Here is a 19,751-nt window from a genome sequence, read left to right as displayed (position 1 = left end):
TAAAAAGTTGCAGCCAACAAAAGCCGGCCTTTCAAATTAAGATGGCGACCTGGTAGTAGGAAGTTACACCCAACAAAAGCAGGCCTTTCAAAATAAGACGGAGACGTAATTAGTAGGAAGTTGCAGCCGACAAAAGCAGGCCTTTCAAAATAAGACGGAGACGTAATTAGTAGGAAGTTGCAGCCGACAAAAGCAGGCCTTTCAAAAAGAGGCGGCAACGTAATTACTAGGAAGTTGCACCCAACAAAAGCCGGCCTTTCAAAATAAGACAGCGACATAATTAGTAGAAGGTTGCACCCCACAAAAGCAGGCCTTTCAAAATAAGACGGCGACGTAATGAGTAGCCGCGCTGTAATGTGTCGCGTGTTCGACTCCTGGCGTCTGTCGGCGTCGGGGAACATCTGCCACACTCAGAGGGGAGGACGTGTAATTGAGGAGCACACGGCAGACAGGAAGTGGCGAGCAGCGGGGACTGGAGCGCCGTTCCGATGGTCCAGCTCGCTGAGATCACATCAGCTTCAATTAGCCCGGTGACGCCTCGCCGCCCTTCACCCAGCAGCCTGCCCCCCTCGCCAGAGTTTGTTTGTGTGTGTGTGTGTGTGTGTGTGTGTGTGTGTCGCCATATTCGGACCAGTGCTTCAAAAGCCTCTTTATTTGCGGGCTGAATTGAGTTCCATTACAAGGCCAGCTCCCGTCACTCAAAGCTTGCTCAATGGGCCGGCCAAGCAATCACACACACACACACTCACACACACACACACACACACACACACACACACACACACACACACACACACACACACGCTCGCCACAGAGGGCAGAGACATGGCGGAGTGCGCCCAGAGCGCCGCCACAACGGCATGCATGTCAACAAACAGGAAGTGACAGCGCGTAGCCCCCTGGGGTGACTGGAGGAGCACAAGCCCAGTGACACACACACACACACACACATACACGCACACACACGCACACACACACAATAAATCAAGACATAGGAGGTGGGGGGAATGCAATCATAGTTGTTGGATGAGAATAAGGAATTTGAAATGTCACTCCTAAGTCGCACGTTTGAACTCTAATCCCCTAATGCAATGTCACATCTGCATACATATTTCTGTGTGTGTGTGTGTGTGTGTGTGTGTGTGTGTGTGTGTGTGTGTGTGTGTGTGTGTGTGTGTGTGTGTGTGTGTGTGTGTGTGTGCGTGCGTGTGTGTGTGTGTGTGTATACAAGCACTGAGGATAGGCCAAAAGGTAAGTTGAGAGAATTGTCTGTGTTAATGTGTGTGTATGGTGTGCATCTTTATCACATCTAGTCATCACGTGTGTGTGTGTGTGTGTGTGTGTGTGTGTGTGTGTGTGTGCGTGTGTGTGTTCTTGTATTTCTCCCCTTCTTGAGACATGAAGAAGGAAAAGTGTCTTCCATATGAGGAGGTGTGAAGAAGTGATGACATAAATGAGGCTCCCAATAACATTGCATCTAATAGACAATGTCTCATTTGTGGTGATATCCATCAAAATGAGGGTGGTCCCAAAAAGGAGGGATTTTCAAAGCGCTTTGAGTACCTTGAAGGTAGAAAAGCGCTATACAAGTACAACCCATTTATTTTTTTTATTTTTTTTTTCACATTGACTGTGTGTTGCTTTTAAAAGTGCTCCCCCTCTGGTCAACTTATGAAATAACAAGTGTTTGTTTTACCATGAATTGATTGACTTGGTTTCCGACTTAAACAAGTTGAAAAACTTATTGGGGTGTTACCATTTAGTGGTCAATTGTACGGAATATGTACTGTACTGTGCAATCTACTAATAAATGTTTCAATCAACCAATCAATCAATCAATCAATGTAAGAAATGTAAATGCGCCCCTATTGGCCAAAATTATTTTTTTTTAAATAAAATAAATATGTATATAGAGACATTCTGTGTGTGTTTGTGTGTGTTCTTGTAGTTCTCCCCTTCTTGAGACATGAAGAAGGAAAAGTGTCTTCCATATGAGGAGGTGTGAAGAAGTGATGACATAAATCATGCTCCCACTAATATTGCATCTAATAGAGAATGTCTCATTTGTGGTGATATCCATCAAAATGAGGGTGGTCCCAAAAAGGAGGGATTTTTTTTTTTCACATTGACTGTGTGTCGCTTTTAAAAGTGCTCGCCCTCTGGTCAATTTATGAAATAACAAGTGTTTGTTTTATCATGAATTGATTAACGTGGTTCCCGACTTAAACAAGTTGAAAAACTTGTACGGAATATGTACAGTACTGTACAATCTACTAATAAAAGTTTCAATGAATCAATCATTCAATGTAAGAAATGTAAATGCGCCCCCAATGGCCCAAATGATAAAAAAAAAATAATAATAAATATGTATATAGAGACATACTGTTATGTATTAACTTGAAGTAAATAATAATTCAAAAACATGTACGAACAAAATAGATATAAATGAACTAAAAGCAATTTTTTTCTCACAATGTGTTGACTTTTTTTAAAATCAAAATTGGGAACAAAAATTCCACTAAAAGCCGTTTTTTTCTCACAATTTGTTGACTTTTTTCATAAAAATTGGGAACGAATTTCGGTCATATAATTAATTATAATTTTCAATATTTTCACCTTTGAAGGTTTTCTTAAATCAACCATTTTGTGCGATCTGTTTTACACAAAATGTACATAAACATAAACATAAACAATCATACACCTATACACACAAAATAAAATAAAAAGAATAACCGAAAAAGGAACTTATATTTGCCTGTCCTATACCTTCACTGAAAATTAGATTGCCTGGAACATCAACGAAAAATAAAAAATAAAAATCAATGGGATGAATGTAATTGTTACTATATTTTATAATTGTCAATATTTTCACCTTTCAAGGTTTTCTTAAACCTTATCAAAGAAGCACATGTCTTCAGCTCATCCCTGATCGTATTCCACCATTTAACTCCTAAATCTGTAATACATTTGTATTTTGTATTCCTTCTCGCTTTACCTATTTTAAAAACCAATGTATTCTATCTGTTTCTGTAATTTTGAAATTTTTTTCTCATCATACAAAATTCGGACTTTTATCACAATATTGCCAATTTTTGTTGTTGTTGTTCTTGTAAAATAGTGACATCTTTGGAGTGAAATTATGGCTTTTGTCATCATTTTACCAAGCAAAATTCTGATCATTATTATAATATATATATATATATATATATATATATATATATATATATATATATGGGTTTTTGAGTTTGTTTGTGCACTTCCTTGTTTGTTCCTGGTTTTGCATTTGTTCCACCTGCCCTCGTTTTTGATGCGCACCTGTGGAAATGTATTACTTCCTTATTTAAGCCTGCCTTTTTCTTTCACTCGGCATGGTCTCGTAAAGTTTTGTTTCACGTAACAAGTGACGACGCCGATACCCGTTTCTGGTAAACCTGTTTTTGTATTTTGCTAGCTTCCACGCTATTTTTATGTTTAGGTCCAGCTCTCATGCTAGTTCTGTTGGTTTTGCCTTTTGTGCCAGTTTTTCAGTTCTTAGTCTGTTTTTAGTTTAAATAAATCTATGTTTCTGTGTTCGAGCCCGTTCTGCTTCTTGGAAGATCGCCATCCAGATCACGATGCCCCGTATTCGTCTCAACTTTAACTTTAACTTAACTTAATATTGCCAACATTTTAAAGTTTTCTTATAAAATTGTGACTTTTGTGGAGTAAAAGTATGACTCTTTTCATAAAATTGCGCAAATTTAAAGCTTTTTTTTGTAAAATTGCACCTGCCCTCGTTTTTGACGCGCACCTGTGGAAATGTATTACTTCCCTATTTAAGCCTGCCTTTTCCTTTCACTCGGCCTGGCCTTGTAAAGTTTTGTTTTACGTAACAAGTGATGACGCTGATCCCCGTTTCTGGTAAACCTGTTTTTGTATTTTGCTAGCTTTCAGGCTATTTTTATGTTTTGGTCCAGCTCTCATGCTAGTTCTGTTGGTTTTGCCTTTTGTGTCAGGTGCCAGTTTTTTAGTTTTTAGTCTGTTTTTAGTTTAAATAAATCTATATTTCTGTGTTCAAGCCCGTTCTGCTTCTTGGAAGAGCGCCACCCGGATCACGATGCCTTGTAGTCGTCTCAACTTTAACTTTAACTTAACTTAGTATCGCCAACATTTTAAAGTTTTCCTATAAAATTGTGACTTTTGTGGAGTAAAAGTATGACTCTTTTCATAAAATTGCCCAAATTTAAAGCTTTTTTTGTGTAAAATTGCACCTGCCCTTGTTTTTGACGCGCACTTGTGGAAATGTATTACTTCCTTATTTAAGCCTGCCTTTTTCTTTCACTCGGCCTGGCCTGGTAAAGTTTTGTTTCACGTAACAAGTGCCGACGCCGATCCCCGTTTCTGGTAAACCTGTTTTTGTATTTTGCTAGCTTCCACACTATTTTTATGTTTTGGTCCAGCTCTCATGCTAGTTCTGTTGGTTTTGCCTTTTGTGCCATGTGCCAGTTTTTCAGTTCTTAATTTTTAGTTTAAATTAATCAATAATTCTGTGTTCGAGCCCGTTCTGCTTCTTGGAAGAGCGCCATCCAGATCAGGATGCCCCGTAGTCGTCTCAACTTTAACTTAACTTAATATTGCCAACATTTTAAAGTTTTCTTATAAAATTGTGACTTTAGTGGAGTAAAGTATGACTCTTTTCATGAAATTGCCCAAATGTAAAGCTTTTTTTGTGTAAAATTGCGACTGTTATTGAGTAAAATTCCATTTTTTATCATGTTATTGCACACATGTTCAGTTTTTCTTGTCAAATTTTGACTTGCGTTGAGTAAAATGATCACTTTTATTATAATACTGCCAACATTCTATGTTTTTCTTGTAAAATTCCCACTCATTTTTCAAAAGTTTTGTTACATTTGCATAGTATGTATATATTATCATTTTGTAAATACACTTCTTTATATATCTAGACAGGATGCTCCTAAAGAAGGAGGCTTTTTTTTTATCAGGCCTCAAGGATGTAAGAAACACAATAATTTGTGTGTGTGTGTGTGTGTGTGTGTGTGTGTGTGTGTGTGTGTGTTTGTGTGTGTGTGTGTGTGTGTGTGTGTGTGTGTGTGTGTGTGTGTGTGTGTGTGTGTGTGTGTGTGTGCGTGTGTGTGTGTGTGTGTGTGTGAGAGAGAGAGAGAGAGAGAGATGCTCCTTCAATCAATAATCTGCAGTCTTTAGTCAGATTACAAACTCTTTCATTCTCTCCTTTGTTGTTGGCGGCGCTTGCAATGAGGCGACCATTGTGGTCTCGTTGTGGTCTCATTGAGGTCTCATTGTGGTCCGAAGACACTGCAGACTACTCTAGGAACCTAATGGATTCTGGTCGTCTGTCTCTGGGACCTCTTGTCCGTCCGCCCACTTGTTGGGGACTGGGAGAAGATCTATGTGTTTGTTAAATAAACATCTATGTGTTTGTTGAATAAACATGTATCCGTCCATCCATTTCTACCGCTTATTCCCTTTGGGGTGGCGGGGGCGCTGGTGCCCATCTCAGCTACAATCGGGCGGAAGGCGGGGTACACCCTGAACAAGTCGCCACCTCCTCGCAGAATAAACATTAATGTGTTTGCTAAATAAACATCTATATGTTTGTTGAAGGCCCTGCGATGAGGTGGCGACTTGTCCAGGGTGTACCCCGCCTTCCGCCCGATTGTAGCTGAGATGGGCGCCAGTACCCCCTGCCACCCCAAAAAGGGAATAAGCGGTAGAAAATGGATGGATGGATGGGTGTTTGTTGAATAAACATCTTTGCTGTTGTTTTAGTGACGTACTGCAAATATATGCTGCTGTTTTTGGGAATCGAACCCTTTAAAGCCCGAATCACTAAATGCATGAAAGATAATTCCAATGATTTGCAGCTCTAGTTTTTATTAGTGCGTCTGAACAAACGTTTTTTTTTTTCTGTGTGATTTTCAATTTGTATCATATGTGACACAGCCTGTCACAGTATATACTTTTTAATAAGAAACCGTTACATAAAAAAAACAATTATCATTTTATTTCCAGATACAAAGGACTATCACATTCTCCCAGCTGCTCCTCATCACTTTAAAGACCTACTGAAAGCAACTACTACCCACCGCGCAGTCTGATAGTTTATTTATCAATGATGAACTATTAACATTGCAACACATGCCAATACGGCCTTTTTAGTTTACTAAATTGCAATTTTAAATTTCACGCGGGTATATCGAAGTATGATAACGCGTGCGCGTGACGTCACCGTTCACAGCTATAAGTCGTCTGTTTTCATCGCATATTCCCACAGTATTACGAACATCTGTGTTGCTGAATCTTTTGCAATTTGTTCAAAGAATAATGGAGACGTCAAAGAAGAAAGCTGCAGGTGGGAAGTGGTGTATTGCGGCCGCCTTCAGCAACACAAACTCAGCCGGTGTTTCATTGTTTACATTCCCGAAAGATGACGGTGAAGCTTTACTATGGAACAGAGATGTCAAGCGAACACGGTTGGATTGGACCACACACACAATTATGCCGCGATCTTTTCATAAGATCGTGTTTCGAAAAGGGTCCCTTGCGAAGGGCAGAGATGGGTATCGCCACTACCCGTCGACTGGTTCTGAAGAAAGGTGTGGGGCCGACCTTCAGGTTGTACAGGTTCGACCATATAATCTCACTAAAACACTAGTAACACTATAAGCAGATAAGGGATTTTCCAAAATGATCCTGGTAATCATCATCAGCCGTTGTCAGTCCACTGCTGGACGAAAGCCTCAGCATGTTTCTGCCATTTGGAGTACTTCTCATGTTGGTTATTAGCCTACACCTTCCACGCTGGCCTGGTGCGGGTTGGAAGGGGTATTTTATATCAGAGATCCTTCTCCTAGACTAACTGCCTTACTGGGCTGTTGAACTTAGTCCGTCCTGTTTGTTGTTCGCGCCCCATTTGGGGCGGCATAGCTCGGTTGGTAGAGTGGCCGTGCCAGCAACTTGAGGGTTGCAGGTTCGATTCCCGCTTGTGCCATCTTAGTCACTGCCGTTGTGTCCTTGGGCAAGACACTTTACCCACATGCTCCCAGTGCCACTCACACTGGTTTAAATGTAACTTAGATATTGGGTGTCACTATGTAAAGCGCTTTGAGTCACTAGAGAAAAGCGCTATATAAATATAATTCACTTCACTTCACATTTGGCGTACTTTTCATGCTGGTTATTAGCCTACACCTTCCACACTGGCCTGGTGCGCGTTGGAAGGGGTATTTTATATCAGAGATCCTTCTCCTAGACTAACTGCCTTACTGGGCTGTTGAACTTAGTCTGTCCTGTTTGTTGTCCGCGCCCCATTTGGGGTGGCATAGCTCGGTTGGTAGAGTGGCCGTGCCAGCAACTTGAGGGTTGCAGGTTCAATTTTTGCTTGTGCCGTTGTGTCCTTGGGCAAGACACTTTACCCACTTGCTCCCAGTGCCACCGACACTGGTTTAAATGTAACTTAGATATTGGGTGTCACTATTTAAAGCGCTTTGAGTCACTTGAGAAAAGCGCTATATAAATATAATTCACTTCACTATATAAATATAATTCACATTTACCCAGGGACCCGCTCAGCTTTATGGCGCTGACCGCCCGCCAGTCACAAGAGAAGGTGCAAACGGTTCTTTGTGTGTATTTTATAGACGTTAGTTGGGACTCACTAACCCCATACACAAACTCCCATCTCATACCTGGATGTAGTTTAACGTCATACCAGGACACATGCCATCCTAGTAAATTTGTCTTATAACATCTGAATCGCTCCCACTGTATAGTCTTTTTTTTTTCTAGTCCTTCACTCTCACTTTCCTCATCCACAAATTTTTCATACTCACTCAAATTAATGGGGAAATTGTCGCTTTTTTCGGTCCGAATCGCTCTCGCTGCTGGTGGCCATGATTGTAAACAATTTTCAGATGTGAGGAGCTCCACAACCCGTGACATCACGCGCACATCGTCTGCTACTTCCGGTACAGGCAGGGCTTTTTTATCAGCACCAAAAGTTGTGAAATTTATCGTCGATGTTCTCAGCAAAAATATTGCAATATGATCAAGTATGAAACATAGAATGGACCTGCTAGTTTAAATAGGAAAATCTCATTTCAGTATGCCTTTAATTAAATGTTTTTTTTAAATAAATTCCAACGCGTCTTCAATGTTTTTGCCTTTAAAAAAAAAGGTACAAAAAGTAAACATGGTGATGTCATTTTCTTAAGGGGGTTTATTAGTTTCCCTGTAATAAAAAAGGCAGAGTTTTGACGTTTCGCACGCCTCTTTTTTTGCGTACGTGCCTCCACTTGGACATGTGACACGTGTTTGTTTGCTGTTTGTCTCCCCCTCGCTCCCGTGCACTAATCCCGGACAATATGTGGCAACATCTGCCCGGCCGACCCCGGCCATTGACCCTCTTTAAGCCTCACACAATTCCTTCCTCCGCGTCTAAATAAGTCTACCTCCTCCCTCGCCGCGTTTGTCTTTCCTCCATTTGTGTGGATCATATCAATCACATGAGGAGCGGCGGATTAATAAATAGCGAGTAATGCACAATGCCCCCGCCCCCCCAGATTAAAGGGCTATTAAATGCCCAGCGTGTCCACGCCATGGCCTTGAACAACATGCAGGACTTAAAAGCTGCCATTGAGTGGGACTTCTATCCGGCAGCAGATTAGGACATATTTCCTAGAACGCCACACCACTCAGGGACGCTTTTCTCCGCCCGCGTTATTGTGGCGTTCCATGAGGGCACCGGGGTCGTCCTTTTTATTCGCCGATGCAATCTGGGAGGGAAAATGGACGATTCTGTCCAAATTCTTTCAGATTGGTGCACTGTGAGCATCAAGGACGTTCAATTAATCACCACAAATAGACCTTTTTTAATCTCCGATAGCTTGCAATACTTTTTTCCACCACTCGGGGCAGTAATGACAATATTGGAGTCATTTTGAAAATTCTTACGCGCAAACATGACGACCAAAGTGGTTGGATGTTCAATCAGTGACCACAAATAGACCTTTTTTTTGTTGTTTTTTTAATCGAGGATAGCTTGCAATACGCTTTTACACCACTTGTGACAATATTAAACAGACCAAACTCATTTAAAAGCAATTCTTACGCGCAAAAAATATGACCAAAGTGGGGAAGATGTATTTCCATTTGCACTTTCATTCTATTGACAGTTTGATTAAGAAACATATTCATTCTAAATGTAGTTGATAATAATGATAAGTACCGTGATGATAATGATAAGTACTGTGATAATAATGATAAGTACCGTGATAATAATGATAAGTACTGTGATAATAATGAAAAGTATCGTGATAATAATGAAAAGTATCGTGATAATAATGATAAGTATCGTAATTATTGTGATTAGTACCGTGATGATAATGATAAGTACCGTGATAATAATGATAAGTACTGTGATAATAATGATAAATACGTGATAATAATGATAAGTACTGTGATAATAATGAAAAGTATCGTGATAATGATGAAAAGAATGGTGATAATAATAAGTATCGTAATAATTGTGATAAGTACCGTGATGATAATGATAAGTACCGTGATAATAATGATAAGTACTGTGATAATAATGAAAAGTATCGTGATAATAATGAAAAGTACTGTAATAATAATGATTAGTACCGTGATAGTAATGATAGTTACGATATAATAATGATAAGTACCATCAAAATAATGATATGTACCATGATAATAGTAATACGAACCATTATATTATTAATAAGTACTGTGATAATAATGCCAAGTACCGTCATAATAATGATTAGTGCTGTGATAGTAATGATAAGTACTGTAATAATAATAAGTACTGTGATAATAATGATAGTTACTGTGATAACAATGATAAGTACCGTGATAACAATGATAAGTACCGTGATAACAATGATAAGTACCGTGATAATAATGATAAGTACCGTGATAATAATGATAAGTACCGTTTTAACAATTATAAGTACCGTGATAACAATGATAAGTACTGTGATAATCATGATAAGTACCGTGATAACAATGATAAGTACCGTGATAACAATGATAAGCACTGTGATAATTAATGATAAGTACCGTGATAATAATGATAAGTAATATGATAATCATGATAAGTACCGTGATAGTAATGATAAGTACCGTGCTAACAATAGGTACTGTGATGTTAATAATAAGTGTGATCATTTTGCTCACAATAACCACAATATGACATTTTCATATCATTACATCCCCAGTTATTTATATTTGATTACAACTTTTTTATAGCTTACAACTCTTGAACAACTATAGGCTGCTGCCCCCGCGACCCGACCTTGGATAAGCGGAAGATGATGGATGGATGGATGGACAACTCTTGAATACAATTAATATAAAGAGTGAGATTACAAATTCACTGTGTAGTAGAAAAGTTGGGCCCCGACGTCCAACAGGTGAAGACCCCCTGACTCTATTATAATAAGAACTTTTCAACAACGTATGCCTTTTAGCATAGCATGTCTACATCTGACAGCGTGCACCATGGACCATGGTCATGATCCATCACAACGTGTTGCTATGGCGACCGAAAGCTTAGAAAACAAACAAATCAAAAAGCAAGAGAAGTATCACATGGATAAATCCTCCCATATTTAGACTTTTAGTACTAGACCTTAATCTTAATGTGTGTGTGTGTGTGTGTGTGAGATTTTTAAGTGCGGCTACGAAACATATGGACCACTGGATTGAAGAAGTGATCTGAGGACATCACACACACACACACACACACACACACACACACACACACACACACACACACACACACAAACACACACAACTCCTAATGAAATCAGCAATGGCGCAGGGGAATGCGTCCCTGCAGTGGCCAAAATGCGGGTGTGTCACAGGTGTGCCACAGGTGTGTCACAAGTGTGTCACGTGCCCTCTGCGTCAACTTTAATCCATATTACCTGGCAACACCTAGCATGTGAAGGAAGGCATACGACGTCGCCTCACATTAAGTGTACATAAAAGTATATGCAGAAGGTGTGTATTCTATGTGTGTGTGTGTGTGTAACTGGACATGAAGAGACCATGTCTGTGTCCATTTAGTGTGGGTTCATTTAATTTTTTTTTTGCACCATGACTAGGGAAGGTTGTTTACATTGGGTCTTATAAATACATATTCTGCTTCCGTCCTTTCAAAAGCATGATAAAGTGTCATAGAACTTATATTGTGGGGGGTACCCCAAGTAGACCTACTGGACATCTCACTAGTTTGGGTACCTCAAGTAGACCCACTGGACATCTTACTAGTTTGGGTACCCCAAGTAGACCTACTGGACATCTCACTAGTTTGGGTACCCGAAGTAGACCCATTGGACATCTTACTAGTTTGGGTACCCCAAGTAGACCCAAAGGACATCTTACTAGTTTGGGTACCCCAAGTAGACCCACTGGACATTTTACTAGTTTGGGTACCCCAAGTAAACCCACTGGACATCTTACTAGTTTGGGTACCCCAAGTAGACCCACTGGACATTTTACTAGTTTGGATACCCCAAGTAGACCATTGGACATTTTACTAGTTTGGGTACCCCAAGTAGACCCACTGGACATCTTACTAGTTTGGGTACCCCAAGTAGACCCACTGGACATTTTACTAGTTTGGGTACCCCAAGTAAACCCACTGGACATCTTACTAGTTTGGGTACCCCAAGTAGACCCACTGGACATCTTACTAGCTTGGGTACCCCAAGTAGACCCACAGGACAGCTTACTAGTTTGGGTACCCCAAGTAGACCCACTGGACATCTTACTAGTTTGGGTAACCCAAGTAGACCCACTGGACATTTTACTAGTTTGGGTACCCCAAGTAGACCCACTGGACATCTCACTAGTTTGGGTACCCCAAGTAGACCCACTGGACATTTTACTAGTTTGGGTACCCCAAGTAGACCCACTGGACATCTTACTAGTTTGGGTACCCCAAGTAGACCCACTGGACATCTTACTAGTTTGGGTACACCAAGTAGACCCACTGGACATTTTACTAGTTTGGGTACCCCAAGTAGACCCACTGGACATCTTACTAGTTTGGATACCCCAAGTAGACCCACTGGACATTTTACTAGTTTGGGTACCCCAATTAGACCCACTGGACATCTTACTAGCTTGGGTACCCCAAGTAGACCCACTGGGCATCTTACTAGCTTGGGTACCCCAAGTAGACCCACTGGACAGCTTACTAGTTTGGGTACCCCAAGTAGACCCACTGGACATCTTACTAGTTTGGGTAACCCAAGTAGACCCACTGGACAGCTTACTAGTTTGGGTACCCCAAGTAGACCCACTGGACATCTTAGTAGTTTGGGTACCCCAAGTAGACCCACTGGACATCTTACTAGTTTGGGTACCCCAAGTAGACCCACTGGACATCATACTAGTTTGGGTACCCCAAGTAGACCCACTGGACATCTTACTAGTTTGGCTACCCCAAGTAGCCCAAGTAGTCCCACTGGACATCTTACTAATTTGGGTACCCCAAGTAGACCCACTGGACATCTTACTAGTTTGGGTACCCCAAGTAGACCCACTGGACATCTTACTAGTTTGGGTACCCCAAGTAGACCCAGTGGACATTTTACTAGTTTGGGTACCCCAAGTAGACCCACTGGACATCTTACTAGCTTGGGTACCCCAAGTAGACCCACTGGGCATCTTACTAGCTTGGGTACCCCAAGTAGACCCACTGGACAGCTTAATAGTTTGGGTACCCCAAGTAGACCCACTGGACATCTTACTAGTTTGGGTAACCCAAGTAGACCCACTGGACAGCTTACTAGTTTGGGTACCCCAAGTAGACCCACTGGACATCTTAGTAGTTTGGGTACCCCAAGTAGACCCACTGGACATCTTACTAGCTTGGGTACCCCAAGTAGACCCACTGGACATCTTACTAGTTTGGGTACCCCAAGTAGACCCACTGGACATCTTACTAGTTTGGCTACCCCAAGTAGCCCAAGTAGTCCCACTGGACATCTTACTAATTTGGGTACCCCAAGTAGACCCACTGGACATCTTACTAGTTTGGGTACCCCAAGTAGACCCACTGGACATCTTACTAGTTTGGGTACCCCAAGTAGACCCACTGGACATTTTACTAGTTTGGGTACCCCAAGTAGACCCACTGGACATCTTACTAGTTTGGGTACCCCAAGTAGACCCACTGGACATCTTACTAGTTTGGGTACCCCAAGTAGACCCACTGGACAGCTTACTAGTTTGGGTCCCGAAGTAGACCCATTGGACATCTTACTAGTTTGGGTACCCCAAGTAGACCCACTGGACATCTTACTAGTTTGGGTGCCCCAAGTCTACCCACTGGACTTCTTACTAGTTTGGGTACCCCAAGTAGACCCACTGGACATCTTTCTAGTTTGGGTACCCCAAGTAGACCCACTGGACATCTTACTAGTTTGGGTACCCCAAGTAGACCCACTGGACATTTTACTAGTTTGGGTACCCCAAGTAGACCCACTGGACAGCTTACTAGTTTGGGTACCCCAAGTAGACCCACTGGACATCTTACTAGCTTGGGTACCCCAAGTAGACCCACTGGACATTTTACTAGTTTGGGTACCCCAAGTAGACCCACTGGACAGCTTACTAGTTTGGGTACCCCAAGTAGACCCACTGGACATCTTACTAATTTGGGTACCCCAAGTAGAGGCACTGGACATCTTACTAGTTTTGGTACCCCAAGTAAACCCACTGGACATCTTATTAGTTTGGGTACTCCAAGTAGACCCACTGGACATCTTACTAGTTTGGACACCCCTGCAGTGGGGATACCAGAAGTAGAGCCACCGGACATCTTACCTGGAGTTGAAGGGGTCCCAGGCCTGGTGTGGTGGCAGCCATTGTTGTGGGGATGAGCTGGAGTGGGTAGGGGTCACCTGAGGACAGAAGTGTGGAGAATATGTCATCATTTTACAGGAACATGACACAAATCTATTTATTCTGCGTCTTTTTTGGGGGGTTTTTTCGTCTCAAGGTCCCTCCCATCTAAACCCGAGTGGCCCTTTGAAGCTGTCAGCTGTCAGAGCCAGGGCCTGATTGGGTCTTCTTCCCTAAAACCCTGCCTCAAAGAGCAGGGATTGTGATGAAGCAGGGCATTGTCACCCTCATGTCCTCTCTTCATGGACTTAATTCCACACATGATTTTATGCCATGTCAAACTGCACTGTCCCCTGCTAAACAGGCTTCAAGGAAAATAATAATAACAAATATGGAGAGTTGATATTATTATGTATTTATTTGTCCTATTATTTAATGTTGAATAAAAAGTTGGCATTATTCGGGGCTACCTCAAGTGGTGCACATCGATCAAGACACGGAGAAAAAAGTGGTGAAATAATAAGAGAAGGTGGAAGAAAAGTGTGGATTAATAGTGATTGTGCAAAAGTGCAGATAGGCTTGGCTGCAATTACTCCGCTGGAATCTTCCTTCATTGTCATGCAAAGTTGGCGGCAATGTGAGCGGAATTAAGCAAGACCGGAAAAAAGTGCCGACTCACCGACAACTTGAAAGAATGTGAGCCGCTCATATATAGAGCATGCATGTGTGGACATTGCTTCCTCCTAACTTCCTGTATAATACAACACTTACTTAGGAGAGGAACAGAGTATTTACAGCAGGGGTGTCCTAACTTTTTGACTTGGGGGCCGTGTTGAGCTAAAAAAAAACCTGGCCGGGGGCCGAAAGCCGATTGATGTAAAGTAACTATTTATATATATATATATATATGTATATATATATATATATATATATATATATATATGTATGTATGTATGTGTGGGAAAAATCACAAGACTACTTCATCTCTACAGAACTGTTTCATGAGGGGTTCCCTCAATCATCAGGGAACCCCTCATGAAACAGTTCTGTAGAGATGAAGTAGTCTTGTGATTTTTCCCCACACATACATATTGCGCTCTACCACGGTATCGAGTACTATTCTCTGGATAATCCAATCAAGACATATATATTTATATATGTACACATATATATATACCGTATTTCCTTGTATTGCCGCCGGGTATATAGTATGCGCCTGCCTAGAATTACTGCGGGGTCAAACTCATTTCGCAAAAAGTGTTGACCTTTATGTTAGCTGCATTTTAGCAACATGACTAGGGAAGGTTGTTTGGATTAAATGATAAATGGGTTGTTACTTGTATAGCGCTTTTCTACCTTCAAGGTACTCAAAGCGCTTTGACACTACTTCCTCATTTACCCATTCACACACACATTCACACACTGATGGAGGGAGCTGCCATGCAAGGCACTAACAAGGACCTATCAGCAGCAAGGGTGAAGTGTCTTGCTCAGGACACAACGGACGTGAGGAGGTTGGTACTAGGTGGGGATTGAACCAGGGACCCTCGGGTTGTGCACGGCCACTCTCCCACTGTCCTGTCTAAACTCCCAGTCACTGAATTACTCCTAAATAGACTAATGAATTATGTGTTGAGTTTGTACAGTTTGTATAATATTCACAAAGTACAGTGAGCCGGTTGTGTTGTGTGTGTGTGTGTGTGTGTGTGTGTGTATGTGTGTGTGTGTGTGTGTGTGTGTGTGTGTGTGTGTGTGTGTGTGTGTGTTGACCTTTATGTTGGCTGCATTTTAGCACCATGACTAGGGAAGGTTGTTTGTGTTGGGTCTTATATATAGAAATACTGTGCTGTGTAAACTCCCAAACACAATTAATGGTCATCAGCTTCATAATTGCAGCTAATTATACAGTCAGATATTTGCAATGGATCTGGAGTGGGATTTGAATGGATGACGTGACGTTTGGCGGGCGTAGTTTGGACGGCCATACTGTGTTCATCTGCTGGTGTTGTGTGTAGCAGTCCGGTAGGGAATTGGCGGAGGCTGCAAAAAGACGAGGCCGCCACTTGACCGTGTGTTTAGGTGGGCTGGGAAGGGTGTGGGTGGCGCTAATTAAGACGGGAGGGACTTGTTTGGGAAGCTGTGAAATTCTACCAGGAAGTCTGAAGCTCGCCTTTTCTCTCCCTGTTTATTTTTTGCCTTTTGCTACACGGCAGAAAGCGTCGCTGGCTGCCACGCCGCCGTGTGTGTGGGCCGCCTTGGAAGCTGCTTCTGGCCGCTTTAATGTGAGGAGAACCTGGGGCAGGTCACATCTTCACCACCACCCCCCATGGAGCATTTATTCCCAGCATCCCTGGCAAGTGGCCGCCTCTCCCTCTTTCTGCTGGTAAACAACACATTGCTACGCAGCCGGGGCCTGAGAGCCAAGACTGAAAAAAGTCCTGTGGCTTTTACGCATCAAAAAATAGGAGACGAATGGAAGGAGCCAACAGCAGAAGTGAACGACAAGAGAGCGACTTTATTGTTTGACAACTCTTTCTGCGTCCACTTATTGCTTTTTGATTTCATATGCCTTCTTCATCGTCGTCCTCATCATCATCATATATAGCAGGGCTGTCAAACTCATTTTCATTGAGGGCAACATCACAGTTATTTATGTTTGGCTGCTTGTAACATTAAATAATACACCAGTATATATATATATATATATATATATATATATATATATATATATATATATATATATATACATATATATATATATATATATATTTACTTTTTTTTTCATTATAATTTGTTTAAAATATATTTTATTAAATTATGAACTGATTTAAAATGGTAAAGAATAACAATAATAGGAAAAAAAATAATATACTAGTATTTAAGTGTGTAAATATATATATACATACATATATATTTTTTTTAATTATTTATTTGAATTTTTATTGTATTTATTTTTTCAAAATATATTTTATTAAATTATGAATCTATTTAAAATGGTAATGGAAAGGAATCATGATTTTTTTTGCATTTATATATATATATATATATATATATATATATATATATATATATATATATATATATATATATATATATATATATATATATATATGTGTGTATATATATTTACTTTTTTAAAGTATAATTTAAAAAAATATATTTTCTTAAATTATGAATTGATTTAAAATGGTAATGAATGAGAATAAGAGAATAAAATTAAATAATATACTACTATTTATGTGTGTGTGTGTGTGTGTGTATATGTATATATATATATATATATATATATATATATATATATATATATATATATATATATATATATATATATATATATATATATATATATATATATGTATATAAATGTATTTATTTTTTAATTTATTGTATTTATTTACTTATTTTTTTAAATATATTTTATTAAATTATGAATCGATTTAAAATGGTAATGAAAAGAAATCTGGATTTTTTTTAGCATTTATATATATCATTATAAATATATATATAAAGAAAAAATAATAATAAAATAAAAAATAAAGAAAAAAAATATATGAATATATATAGATAAATATGTATGTATGTATATATATAAAAAACCATATATATATATATATATACATATGTATATATATATATATGTATATATATATATATATATATATATATATATATATATATATATATATACTTTATATATTTTTTTCATAAATGTACTCACAAATACATCCACTCTATGCAATTGAAATGCCTTTATATATATATATACTTTAGATTTTTTTTCATATATGTACTCACAAATACATCCACTCTATGCAATTGACAATGCCTTTATTTATATATATATACATATATATATATATATATATATATATATATATATATATATATATATATATATATATATATATATGTGTGTATATATATATATATATATATATATATATATATATATATATATATATATAAATATGATATTTTTTATGAAAAATGGTGGCTCAGTCACCAGAATTTCACAGTTACAGTTTTAGTGTTTCTGCTTTAGTGTTTAGTGTTTAGTGTTTTTTATTCTACAGCATATAAAAAAAAATAATAAAATAAATTTAATGGAAAATCAATTTCACGGTTTGTTACGGTAAAATTCATGCAACAGAGCTGTCTTTTTGTTTTTGTTTGTTTTTTCTTAACCATACTATTACTGCAAATGGAAATGGTACCGAAGTTAATTACAAGGATACAGTTTTTACTGTAAAATCATTTTTACAGTGTACTATTTGATGGATAACTTGCTTTGGAATCATAAGTCGAGCTGATATTTAAGTATTTATTTTTATTTTAACAAAACTTTTTTGTTTGCAATAAATTCTACTCTACCATTTTATTGCATTATTAGGAGATGCTGGGTTGAAAATAATATTTTAAGGTTAAAAATGTATTTTGTTAATGTCAAAATGGGAAAAAACAGGACTATTAGTAAGACAAGATGAACTACTTTATTCAAACATTTTATTTCCAGGCTTTTTCAGGCCATAGTTTGACAAACGTGATATAAATATAGAATAAAAAACATACTATTGTGTGAATCTTTCGGCACATGCTGATTCAGTCCGATTCACAGGGCGACCATTCGATTCTCGCAATGTGTTATTGGATATAATTAATCTTATGAAATGTTTTTTTAAAAAAGAAAATGTTTTAAAGGCCTACCGAAAGCCACTACTACCGACCACGCAGTCTGATAGTTTATATATCAATGATGAAATATTAACATTGCAACACATGCCAATACGGCCTTTTTAGTTTACTAAATTGCAATTTTAAATTTCGCGTGGAAGTATCATACTAAAACGTCGCGTTATGGTGACGCGTGCGCGTGACGTCACGCATTGTAGAGGATATTTTGTTCCAGCACCGTTCACAGCTATAAGTCGTCTCTTTTCATCGCATAATAATTCCACAGTATTCTGGACATCTGTGTTGCTGAATCATTTGCAATTTGTTCAAAGAATAATGGAGACGTCAAAGAAGAAAGCTGTAGGTGGAAAGCGGTGTATTGCGGCCGCCTTTAGCAACACAAACACAGCCGGTGTTTCATTGTTTGCATTCCCGAAAGATGACAGTGAAGCTTTACTATGGAACAGAGCGGTCAAGCGAACACGGTTGGATTGTACCACACACACAAAGTACAGTGTATTATGCAGCGATCGTTTCGAAAGATCGTGTTTTGAAGAGGGTCCCTTGCGAAGGGCAGAGATGGGCATTGCCACCATCTGTCGACTGGTTCTGAAGAAAGGTGCAGGGCCGACCTTCAGGTTGTATAGGTACGACCATATTATATATATATATATATATATATATATATATATATATATATATATATATATATATATATATATATATATATATATGTATTTTTTTTTTTTTAAATTTAATAAAATTTTAACTGAATCGTTATGTACCCAAAGATTCACACAATAGTGTATTTTTTATTATATATTTATATCACATTTGTTAAACTCTGGCCCGCAAAAGCCTGGAAGCAACATGTTTGAATAAAGTAGATCATCTTTTCTTACTAATTGTCCTGGTTTTTTCCATTTTGACATTAAAAAAAATAAATTTTTAACCTTAAAATATAATTTTTAACCCAACATCTGCTAACAATGGTCGAGTAGCATTCATTGCAAAGAAAACGTTTAGTTAAATTGAAAATAAATACTTAAATATCTGCTCGACTTATGTTTTCAAAGCAAGTTATCCATCAAATTGTACACTGTAAAAATGATTTTACAGTAAAAAATATGTATACTTGTAATCCATTTTTCCATTTGGGTTAAAAAACGAACATAAATAAA

General features: G+C 38.8%; 1 protein-coding gene across 7 annotated transcripts in view; it reads right to left on the bottom strand.

The window, feature by feature from the left end:
* sox5 (SRY-box transcription factor 5) overlaps positions 1–19,751 on the bottom strand; it is a 258,081-nt gene that overhangs the window by 68,748 nt on the left and 169,582 nt on the right. For all 7 annotated transcript variants that reach the window (XM_061914079.1, XM_061914080.1, XM_061914082.1 and 4 more), the window contains one exon: positions 13,882–13,958. In XM_061914079.1, the coding sequence (XP_061770063.1) occupies positions 13,882–13,958 (77 nt within the window). The remainder of the gene's footprint in view (positions 1–13,881; positions 13,959–19,751) is intronic.

The sequence above is a fragment of the Nerophis ophidion genome, linkage group LG10, assembly GCF_033978795.1.
Source record: "Nerophis ophidion isolate RoL-2023_Sa linkage group LG10, RoL_Noph_v1.0, whole genome shotgun sequence".
Lineage (NCBI taxonomy): Eukaryota > Metazoa > Chordata > Actinopteri > Syngnathiformes > Syngnathidae > Nerophis > Nerophis ophidion.
The sequence above is the reverse complement of the archived record's forward strand: the minus strand, read 5'-3'. Positions and strand labels throughout refer to the sequence as shown.